The 12208-nt window shown below is 54.2% G+C and overlaps 1 protein-coding gene across 1 annotated transcript in view; it reads right to left on the bottom strand.

The window, feature by feature from the left end:
• Trappc10 (trafficking protein particle complex subunit 10) overlaps window positions 1–9983 on the bottom strand; it is a 58601-nt gene extending 48618 nt beyond the window's left edge. The window contains exon 1 of the mRNA XM_042687385.1: window positions 9761–9983. Within this exon, the coding sequence (XP_042543319.1) occupies window positions 9761–9827 (67 nt within the window). The 5' untranslated portion in view covers window positions 9828–9983. The remainder of the gene's footprint in view (window positions 1–9760) is intronic.
• Window positions 9984–12208: the final 2225 nt, after the last annotated feature.

Genomic DNA, 12208 nt, shown 5'->3' with positions numbered 1-12208 from the left:
TCAGAGCCGGAGGTGTAGCCTGTCCACACAAAACAGAAAGTAGCAATCTTAGCTGGGCACTGGTGGCTCTCAGCTACTTCAGAGACTGAGATCCGAAGATCACAGTTCAAAACCAGTCCATGTAAGAAGTCTGTGAAATTCTTGAAGTCTGTGAAACTCTTATCTCCAATTAACAAAAAAAAATCTGCAAGTTGGGCTGGGAAGATGGCTCAGTGGTAGAGCGCTAGCCTTGAGCTGAAGAGCTGAGGGACAGTACCCAGGCCCAGAGTTCAGGCCCCATGACCGGACCCCCCCCCCCCAAAAAAAAAGAGCAATTCTATTCTCCCATGACTAACGTTTCACGTTTCACCTGGGACCTAATCCAATAGCTTATAGGCCAAAACAATACATTGGCCAAAACAATACATCTGCCAGCAGGTTTATCTGACATGCCAGGGAGCCACCTGCCTCAGTTCCCAGCACGGACCCAGTAGAGTCCCCAGCAAATCTTCACACACCTCAGAACAACTTGACTGCATCTGAAGACAGTCTCTGAAGTCGATCGCCCGACCATCCCCCATAGGCCAGAGAGCACAGTATGGGGCGTCCCTGGGGTTGCAGGGACGACAGGCAGAGGTGGACTGCTGCTTCCAGACCAAGAGAGGGCCCGGAAGCCCCACGTGCAGCAAGCTGAGCCTCTGGAGGGGAGAGAGCACAGCAGGCGGCAGCAGTGTGGCCTTATTTATGGAAGGGTCTTTGTAGCTAAAATAAGCTCAAGATCTCAAGACTCGGTCACGGAGATTATCCAGGCAGGCCTAACTCCAATGACCAGTGTCCTAGGAAGGATAAGAAGACGGCCATGAGAAGCCAGGTGGAGCCACAAGAGGAAAGGAAGGGGGGGAGGGGAGAAGGGGGAGGGGGAGGGGAGGGGGAGGGGGGGAGGGGAGGGGAGGGGAGGGGGAGGGGGCGGGGGAGGGGAGGGGAGGGGGAGGGGGAGGGGAGGGGAGGGGGAGGGGGAGGGGGAGGGGGAGGGGAGGGGAGGGGGAGGGGGAGGGGAGGGGAGGGGGAGGGGGAGGGGAGGGGGGAGGGGAGGGGGGAGGGCGGGAGGAAGAGAGCATGGCCTGACTTCAGACTTCTGCCTCTAGAACTGTGAGAAAATGGTCATTTGTTGTCTGTTTTCTTAGTGGAACAGGTGCTTGAACTCAGAACCTCAGGCTTGGTACAGTCATGCCCCCAGCCCTTTTCAGCGTTTGTTTTCAGAACGCGAGGCTTGAACCCTGGGTCTGGGAGCTGTCCTTCAGCTCAAGGCTAGCACTCTACCACTTGAGCCAGAGCGTGCCACTTCCGGTTTTCTGCTGGTTCATTGGAGATAAAAGTCTCATGGAAAGCAGGGTGCTGGTAGCTCACACCTGTAATCCTAGCTACTCTAAGGATCATGGCTCAAAGCCAGCCAGGGCAGGAAAGTCTCTAAGACTCTTATCTCCAATAAACCACTAGAAACCCCGGAGGAGGGGGGGGGGGGGTGTTAGTCTCAAGGACTTCCCTTGCCTGGGCTGGCTTTGAACCTGGATCCTCAGCTCTCAAGCTTCCTGAGTAGCTAGGATTACAGGTGAGAGCCACCAGTTCCGGCCAGGCCTTGTTTTTCTGATAGGATCTCAGTAACTATTGCCCAGACTGCCCTTGATCCTCAATCCTTCCATCTCCACCTCCTGAGTAGCTGGAATTACAGGTTTCTGGCACCACACACAACCCAACCCTCAGTTGTTTATTGTGTGTGGTTTTGTTGGGAAGCCCTAGCAAACTAATACAGGTAGTTTAAAGTCAAAACTTAGAATGTGCCTTTTTTTTTCCTAGTGCTATTTATTTTTACTGCTCTTTTAGACATGAACAGGTAGAGGTAAATGGCAGAGCTCTTGCATATCAAGGGCAAGGCCCTGGTTTCAATCGTAAGTAGAGTAAAAATAAGTTTTAAAAGTAAATGAACAAGGCTGGGAAGGTGGCTCAGTGGTAGAGTACTTGCCTTGCATGCATGAGGCTCTGGATTCAATTCCTCAGCACCACATAAGCAGAAAAAGCTGGAAGTAGCACTGTGGCTCAAGAGGTAGAGCACTTGCCTTGAGCTAAAGAGCTGAGGGACAGCGCCCAAGTGCCCGGGCTCATAGTTCAGGCCCCACGACCAACAAAACAAAAAACAAAAAAACTGGCTGGTGCTGGTGGCTCACGCCTGTAATCCTAGCTACTCAAGAGGCTGAGAGCTGAGGATCACCGTTCAAAGCCAGCAGGGCAGGAAAGTCCCTGAGACTCTTATCTCCACTCAGAAAATGGGAAGTGGTGCTGTGGCTCAGCCTTGAGCTGAAGGGCTGAGGGACAGCACCCAGGCCCAGAGTTCAAGCCCCACGACCGACAAAAAAACAAAACAAAACCCTAATCTATTAAGAAGAGAAGAGCAGGCAAAAGGGCTCAGTATCACTGATCTTTAAGGAAATGCAGATGAACTAAAATCAGGCTCACTGTTCTGGGGAGGAAGACAGCTAAGTTTGGGAGGCGGTGGGGGCCGGAAGGCCTGTGTGCTGCAGCGGGAAGGGCAGGAGCAAAGCCTCGTGGGCACCAGCGCATGGGTTCCTGGAAAGCAAGCCTAACATATGCCTCTCACGTGGCACAGCCGTGCTCTCCAAGGGCCCCACGTGATGAACAAAAACACGCCACACACACACGCGCGTGCAGCCCGGTGCTCCTGGCAGCATTCCTCACAAGAGACGTCCGATCACGGACTAGATCCACGAGGGGTGGGGCGCTGGGCAGACCTGGCATGTCGGGCTGCATATGGCACGAGTCACTTACACACAATGTCTAGAAAACACGCCGTTCCAGACACAGAGAGCGCACGAGGGCGAGCTGCGGCAGGGCAGGGATGAACAGCTACGAGCACCAGGGACTGTTGGGCAGAAGGAAAGCGCTCTACGGCTGAACTGCCGTGAGCACCTACAACGCAAAGTTCACCAGCACTCCTTGACCTGTACGCAGCCGGCAGCCCGGAGCTCCACGGCGCCCATCATGAGGATCCTGCTGGCGTTTCCCTCCAGCCCCCAGCCTGGCGCGGCGCACATGAGCGCCGCCTGCGTGCTGAGGCGGGCTGAGGCGGCGCTCCTGGGGTGACAGGCAGGTAAGGTGCTCACCTCCGACCCCCACCCGCATCTAGACGCCTCACCCGCTGCTGCTGCCTTGCTGCTCTGTTCACACCCTTGCCTTTTTTTTTTGGTCGGTGGTGGGGCTTGAACTCTGGGCTTGGGCGCTGTCCCTGTGCTCTTCAGCTCTGTTCACACCTTTTTAAGGTTTAAAGCCCGCTTTGTGGAGTCAAAGTGAGTCTTCTTCTAGGGCCTCGTTCCAAACCACACAGGGCTCTCCCCTCACCGCCATGTTCTCCTCGGAAGCCCTCTGACCTGACAACCTAACTGCGTGCAGACACAGCACGCCACCCAGCGCGCAGCCGCTTCATTCCTTCACTGGACTGACAAGTATTCCTCCATTTCCACACCAATGTGCCTGTGTCAAAAGGCTAAGCGTGCTCAAATGACCTGAGCGCGCCAAGCCATTCTCTACCTGGGAGGCGCGGTGAGAAGCCCTGCACGACACGCGCAGTTCCTCTGAGAGAAACGCTTTCTCCAGACACTCAGTACCCGCCACGGGCCGTCCTGGCCCGGATGGCAGGAACACGACACCCCGCAATGACCCAATCAGTGTGGAGAGAGACACTAAGCAAAAGCAAAACAATCTGTATGGCGTGTTTACAATAAACATATATATGGAAAAAAACAAACACTCATGTCATGAATGCGTGAAGGAAGCCAGCGCGTCCCCAGAGTGGCTGTGGGGTTTGGTGATGTGGAGCAGGAACTGTTCCGTCCCGGGTGGTGAGGAGAAAGCCAGGGCAGGGAGCAGAGGGACAAAGGCCAGGCGAGTTGGGGACCCCAGGCACAGGAGGACAGTGCTGGGACAGGGCGACCGGGACCAGAGGCTCTCGCAAGTTCTCTGTTTTGCTTTTATTCTGGTTTTGTGTGACGCTGGGTGTCCCAGCCCTGATGGCCACTGGAGGGCCCGAGCCGAGGACTGGCATGCTGTGACCCCTCTGCCGACAGGCCAGCTGAAGGACAGCGGGGTGCAATACAGAAATGGAGAGAGAGGTGGCCGGGTAAGAGGTAGGCTCCAAAGATGAGCAAGGTAATACCTGCTGAGAGCCTGAAGGTCAGGCCAAAGGGGGAAAGAATGATGAACAATTATAAGGTCCTCCACCTGCAATTTACCAAGGAAGGTTCTCCAAAGCCAAAGTACCGTGAGGAGAGTGGCAAGGCACACCGTAAGTAGACTGACAATGCTCATTGTGAGTAGACTACAAGACACACTGAGTAGACTGACATGCACACTGTGAGTAGACTGACATGCACAGTGTGAGTAGACTGACAATGCTCATTGTGAGTAGACTATAAGACACACTGTGAGTAGACTGACATGTACACCGTGAGCAGACTGGCAAGGTACACCATGAATAGACTGACAAGGCACACCGTGAGCAGACTGACAAGGCACACCATGAATAGACTGACATGTACACCGTGAGCAGACTGACAAGGCACACCATGAATAGACTGACAAGACACACCGTGAGCAGACTGACAAGGCACACCATGAATAGACTGACAAAGCACACCGTGAGCAGACTGACAAGGCACACCATGAATAGACTGACATGTACACCGTGAGCAGACTGACAAGGTACACCATGAATAGACTGACAAGGCACACCATGAATAGACTGACAAAGCACACCGTGAGCAGACTGACAAGGCACACCGTGAGCAGACTGACAAGGCACACCGTGAGCAGACTGACAAGGCACACCGTGAGCAGACTGACAAGGCACACCGTGAGCAGACTGACAAGGCACACCGTGAGTAGACTGACAAGGCACACCATGAATAGACTGACAAGGCACACCGTGAGCAGACTGACAAGACACACCGTGAGCAGACTGACAAGACACACCGTGAGCAGACTGACAAGGTACACCATGAATAGACTGACAAGGCACACCATGAATAGACTGACAAGACACACCGTGAGCAGACTGACAAGGTACACCATGAATAGACTGACAAGGCACACCGTGAGCAGACTGACAAGGCACACCATGAATAGACTGACAAAGCACACCGTGAGCAGACTGACAAGGCACACCGTGAGTAGACTGACAAGGTACACTGTGAGCAGACTGACAAGGCACACCGTGAACAGACAAGACACACCGTGAGTAGACTGACAAGGTACACCATGAATAGACTGACAAGGCACACCATGAATAGACTGACAAGGCACACCGTGAGCAGACTGACAAGACACACCGTGAGCAGACTGACAAGACACACCGTGAGCAGACTGACAAGGTACACCATGAATAGACTGACAAGGCACACCGTGAGCAGACTGACAAGGCACACCATGAATAGACTGACAAGGCACACCGTGAGCAGACTGACAAGGCACACCGTGAGCAGACTGACAAGGCACACCATGAATAGACTGACAAGGCACACCGTGAGCAGACTGACAAGGCACACCATGAATAGACTGACAAGGCACACCGTGAGCAGACTGACAAGGCACACCGTGAGCAGACTGACAAGGCACACCATGAATAGACTGACAAGGCACACCGTGAGCAGACTGACAAGGCACACCGTGAATACTGGCAAGACATACTGTGACCAGATACAGGCAAGATGTGACCAGACTAGCAAGCAGACAGACAGAAAAGGTGGGACAGGAGAAAAGGCCAGAACTGGTCAGCCTCCATTGTCCCGTCTGTGCATGCACAGAGGTGGGTGGCCTTGGGAGATAAGTATGGTTCTCCTTATGAGGACCTACACGAATGTTAAATCCTGCCACTCATGTGAAGATTCATCCACTGGCAAAGATGTTTCCTAATACCAAACCACAACTGTTTCCAAGCTATTGTTAGGACAAAAGACTTGATAAGACACTGGGACTTAACTTCTTTGTAAATGGAATTATTAGGTATTAGCCTAGTAGCACCCTGAAAATTCACTGAGATTAAAGGTACCATGAAAAAGGAAAAGTTAAGTATCTCTTCTTAGACGCTAACTTGCACCTGCGAGCTGACACAGATGCTGGATGAGCAGCTCAGGCAGAAATGAGAGAGCAGGAAAGCCATGAGGAGACACGCATGGTGCCTCCTTCCCTTCCTGCCCCCTCCAACACACTCTGCAGCAACCTAGGGCTCTGCAGGAGGAGGTTTCCACCCACTGCCCAGTTACTGGTAGGCTGCTGGCTCGAGACTTCAAGATGAACCATTTCTTTTTACTAACTCACACATACACATACTCACTTAAAGCTATGCTGCTGGTAATAAAAGGAACTATTTGCCTAAATATCAGGTAGCTTATTTTCAGACTTGGTAGAAAATCACAGCATGCAAGTTTTGACAAATTTAACTTCAGGAGAAAACCCCAACTCCAGCCTAGTACAAAGCTTTACAGATCTGCTCGTTTCTACTGCTGTTTTCCCATTCAAAGCTTAGACCACCAGCTTAGACCCCGAAACAAACCAGTGAAAAGTAATTAGGGAAGCAATCTTCTGAACAGATTGAACTGTACACTAACAGAGCAGTCCACAAGGAGTAGAATGATATTAACTTTCTCCACTGAACCAGACTTAGGAGAAGGAACATGCCTGTCCTTGCACAGCCTCACTCTTCATCCTGTAATGCAGAAACGACTGGTGGAAGGTGGGAGGACCTACATTAGTTTACCTAAAGATCAAACGGGCATGCTGGATTTGTTTTCAGTTTCATTGAGCATTTTTCAGGATTAATAAGTGGCAGGTAAAAGTATTTAAACTGAGCCAAGCGCCGATGGCTCATGCTGTAATCCTAGCTACTCAGGAGGCTGAGATCTGAGGATCGCAGTTCAAAGCCAGCCCGGGCAGGAAAGTCCGTGAGACTCTTATCTCCAATAAGCCACCAGAAAACCAGAAGTGGTGTTGTGGCTCAAATGGTAGGGCACTTGCCTTGAGCTGAAGAGCTGAGGGACAGCGCCCAGGCTCAGAGTTTAAAAAAAAACAAAACACTTTTTTTAAGTACCTTGGAAACATTAAAATAATTCAGCAAGACTTTCCAGTAGCAATTTATTCTATTTACCTTGAACTTCCTTCATATCATGTAGTAAGATGTGCTATAAACACATGCACCTGTTAGTATCATATTCCTAAATTTATTGGAATCAGTTACCATCCATGTATTTCTTTTTTTTTTTTTTTTTGTCCATCATGGGTCTTGAACTCTGGGCCTGGGTGCTGTCCCTCAGTTCTTCAGCTCAAGGCAAGTGCTCTACCACTTGAGCCACAGCGCCACTTCTGGTTTTCTAGTGGTTTACTGGAGATTAGAATCTCACAGACTTTCCTGCCCGGGCTAGCTTTGAACTGCGATCCTCAGATCTCAGCCTCCTGAGTAGCTAGGATTACAGGTGTGAGCCACTGGCACCCAGCTTTCCACATATTTCTTTAAAGGTTGAAACCCAGTTCAATTCCAAGAAAGCTAATGTTCTGATTCTATGGAAAGAACTGGTGACAACCAGTTTCCATTGAAAACCGGTGACAAACTGTTTCCATTTTAAATGAACACAGTCCTTGTAAGAGTTTAGTACTCAAAGGGGGTGAGGGTCAAAGTAAGAATGCTACAAATAAGGCGGAAACATTTTTAAAATTAGAAGTGCCACAGCCAGGCACTGGTGGCTCATGTCTGTAATCCTAGCTACTCAGGAGGCTCTGATTGAAAATGGAGGTTTGAAGCCAGCCAAGGCAGTAAAGTCTGTGGCTTATCTCCAATAAGCCACCAACAAACTGGAAGTGGGGCTGGGGCTCAAAGTGGTAGAACACTGAGCCAATCAGCTCAGGATTCAAGCCCCAGGAATAACTAACAACAACAACAAAAAGTGCTGCATAATGTCGAAAGGGGCGGGAGGCACTGTGGACTTTTTCACTTTTTCAAGCATTTCCACTACCTCTGCACTGCTCAGACTTTCTTCTCTTTCAAGCACATGTAGTGAACGAGGGACAGGATAAAGAATGAGCAAAACCAGGATAAGCATTCACCAGAGCTCTAGCCTCAGAGTCACAAAAATGCAACCTCAGGCATGAACTTTCCAAACGTTAAAAACCACACACAAAACTTTCCCTTCTGCACTTGAACCTGAAGATGCTTTCTTTTCTCAAACTCCACTGAATGAAAGGTTGAACTGTACAGTTTCTCATTCTGCCTCCAAAGGTACAAATCAGGGGCAAACCTCCCTCATGGAAGTCTCTGATCCGACCCAGGAAGGTGTGGCACTCTGTAGCTTTTGTGGGCACACAAACAAAACTAAACATTAAAGGTCTCTAATACTGACTTCCAGGACGATGAAGTCTGTTAGTCTCGGAGGAATCCAACATGGCTTCAGGGCTTTATGCTCGGAAAGGATAAATGCCCACGGACTATTCCTAGATACATGGTGCCCCTACAAGCAATGGATCTTCGTCCAGCACTTCAGGAGAAAATTCTCCAGGATCTAGAAGGTATCACATCCGAGCATGAACAGAGCTTTGGCCATATCTGTCCACCCCACCTGCAGGTGCAGAGTCTGCCCAGACTTCTAACATTCTGGTGAAGCCTGGCTCGGGTGGTCAATTCCAGCTCCTGAGGAGGCCGAGAATCCTGGCAGGGTAGTTGGAAGTGGAGGAGGTGTGGCTCAAGTGGTACAGTACCAGCTTTGAGCAGAAAAAGCCAAGCAAGAGTTTGAGGCCCTGCGTTCAACACACACACACACACACACACAGAGACACAGACAGACAGACAGACACACACACACGGACACACAGAGACACAGACAGACAGACACAGACACACACACACACACGGACACACAGACAGACAGACACACACACACACACACACGGACACACAGCGACACAGACAGACAGACAGACACAGACACACACACACGGACACACAGTCTGGGGAGAAGGGAAGAACCAGCCACTGCTGAACCAAGGCAGTCCACTCCTGTCAAAGCCCAAGGCCCGACCAAGTTAATATGCAAACTGGGACCCAGAGACTGAGAAGAGGGAGTAGCAGGGAGTGCGGCTACGACCGGCCGGGGAGGGGAGGGGAGCGGGCCGGGCGCTGGAGCCGAGGGGCCGGCGCGGCCGGGCGCCCGCGGGCAGTGGCGGAGCTTCCGGTCCGCACGCGCGGCGCTGGCGCCCGTCCTGCTCCTCGGGGTTAAAGGTCAGCCCACCTCGGCCATTCTCAACTCACGCTTGGAAAACCGAGTCGTTTCTTCCTGCAGCAAGACAGCCGCACGCCTGGTGTGGGAGGCGCGGCGTCCCGAGGAGGCCGGGCCTCCGCGGCCAGGACGCCCGCTGCCCCGGGGCTGCGCCCGCCCGCCCGCGGGAGCCGGGCCTCCGCGGGACGGCGGCGCGCGGGGCTCGGGGCCGCCCGGCGGGGCGCGCGGGGCCGGGCCGGGCCGCGCGGGGCGGGGCGCCACGCCGTCCGGCCGCACCCCAGGGCCAGGGGCGCGGCGCGCGGCGGCGGGGTCGGAGGTCACCCCCCGGCAAGGTCAGAGGTCGCCACGGCGGGCCGAGGCCGCGCCGCCGCCGCCGGCCGGGCGGCCACACCTCGCGGCGGCGGCGTTGCGGCCCGGCGCGGCCCCCGCGCCCGCCCGCCGCCCGCACTCACAGGTGACGATGGGCTTGTTCTCCATGGTGTAGATCACCGGCGGCGGCGGCCCCTCAGCCGCGTCCATGGGCCCCGCGTCACCGGCCCGGCCCCCCGCGCCCCATGGGCACCCGAGGCCGCGCCGGGCCGGACGACCCGCGCCTCCGCCGCGCCGGCGGCCCCCTGGCAGCTCCCGAGCCGCCGCCCGCCGCGCCGCCCGCCGCTGCCGGCCGCGTCCACTTCCGGCCTGGGCGCCGCCACATGACCACTTCCGGGGCGCGCGACTTAAAGGGGTGGTTCTTCCCGCCGCCTGCCCTCCGACGGGAAGGGGTGCGCGGCCCGGCGGAGAGCCGAGCGCTGGGGCTTGGTGGGGCGGGGCGGGGCGGGGCAAGGCGTGAGGGGCGGGGCGAGGAGTGAGGGGCGGGGCGAGGAGTGAGGGGCGGGGCGAGGATGGGGGTGGGGAGGGGCGGGGCAAGGCGTGAGGGGCGGGGCGAGGAGTGAGGGGCGGGGCGAGGAGTGAGGGGCGGGGCAGGGATCAGAGGGGCCGGGTCTCCCTGCGGAGGAGCGGGGATTGGAGGAGCGTGGTTTTGCGTTCCCGGCTGAGTCTCCTTTGCTTCTGGTCCACACAGCAGGCGGTGGTCAGCGGTGTCCACCATGTGTCCATGCAGCAGGCGGTGGTTAGCGGTGTCCGCCATGTGTCCATGCAGCAGGCGGTGGTCAGCGGTGTCCTCCATGTGTCCACACAGCAGGCCGTGGTCAGCGGTGTTCACCCAGCACGCGAGCCCACGCAGCAGGCGGTGGTCAGCGGTGTCTGCCATGTGTCCACGCAGCAGGCAGTGGTCAGCGGTGTCCACCCAGCACGCGAGTCCATGCAGCAGGCGGTGGTCAGCAGTGTCTGCCCAGCACGCGAGTCCCCATGTATCCCCTGAGAACACTGCTTCCTGCCGCCCTTTGGAGCCGTCACACTGGCCTGGTGACCCCTCAGCAGCCCCCTCCCGCCCCCAGAGCTGGGCTGTGGTGCTGGCCCTGTGCCCGCGGCGGCAGTACAGTGCAGGAATGTCACAGAATCACACTTGGCTTTCAGCCTCACGTCTGTTCCTGAGCAGGTGAAGCCGGGCCAGCCCTGCAGATGAGGAGCACAGGGACCTCACCGGAGCCAAGCCACTGGCTTTGTAGTGATGCAGCCACGCGAAGGCCCAGGGGCCAGGCACAGGACAGCTGATGAGGGAGATGACCCACCTGACAGAGCCTAGGGAGAGAAGGGCTGGTCAGGGATGGGGCCCCTGCAAGGTGGGACCTGAGGGCTGCGACCTGGGCCGAATGTGGGCTGGGTGCCTGGAATGCTGTCTGTGCTGGCCTAAAGTGACACAGAAACCACAGGTCGGCAGCGCTTGGAAAGACCCGTCAGGAAACAGAACCCGTCCCAGACCAGCCAGCTCCCATCTGTCAAGTGAAAAAGGAGTTTAGCTTTCACATGCTGCTATGGATTTTGCCTCATACTTGTCCCCATTACCACCACTTTAACTTTTTTTGTGGGGGGTGGGTGGGGTCAGGGGGCTTGAACTCTGGGCCTGGGTGCTGTTCCTGAGTTGCTTTTGTGCTCAAGGCTAGTGCTCTACCACTTGAGCCACACTGCCACTTCTGGGTTTTGTTGTTTTTGGTTTTTAGTTTTTGGGGTTTTTTTTAGTAGTTTATTGGAGATAAGAGTCACACAGATTTTACTGCCTGGGCTGGTTTTGAACCACAATCCTCCTGAGTAGCTAGGATTATACCAGTACCTAGTTCAACTCCTTGATGGTCTCAACAGTGTTCTTAGCTCAAGGGCTACTCAGAGAGAGACTAGCTAGATGTGGCCAATTGCCAATCCCTGCCCTGAAATGAGGCCTACTGTACACCTGCCTTCACAAGGCCCAAAGCAGAGACTCCATGGTCCAATCAGGTAAAGCTTGGACATGGAGCCTTGCCAAGATGAGGGTTGGGAAGCACCTTGAACAGTCCTCAAATCCATCTGAGACATTTCAAAACATACAGGAGCCCACAGGGAACAAGACTAGCCAAGTGCCAAGCTGGAATTAGCACAAAAGGCAAGGCTTGAAGAAGGAAGATAACCCAGTCTCTATAGTGTATTACTTATCAATGTCTAAAATGCACTAATAAATTACTAGCCACGCAAAGGCAAAATAAGAAGGTTAGCTGGTAGCTCATGCCTGTATTCCTAGCTACTCAGGAGACTGAGACCTGAGGATCAAATCTCAAAACAGCCAGAAGTGGCTCTGTGGCTCAAATGGTAAAGAGAGTCAAGGACAGCACCCAGGTCCTGAGTTCAAGCCCCAGAACCAGAAAGAAAAAAAAAAAAAAAAGGTAAGCCACTTCCAGAAGAGGATGAGTAGAAAGCAGCCTGCAGACAGCCCAGATCATTCATTTACAAAAATCCTAAAGGAAATAGAGTAAGTATGTTCAAAGGATTAA

The sequence above is a fragment of the Dipodomys spectabilis genome, unplaced genomic scaffold (genome assembly GCF_019054845.1).
Source record: "Dipodomys spectabilis isolate Male_0828 unplaced genomic scaffold, ASM1905484v1 ptg000107l, whole genome shotgun sequence".
Taxonomy (NCBI): domain Eukaryota; kingdom Metazoa; phylum Chordata; class Mammalia; order Rodentia; family Heteromyidae; genus Dipodomys; species Dipodomys spectabilis.
This window is presented reverse-complemented; position numbering and strand designations above follow the sequence as displayed.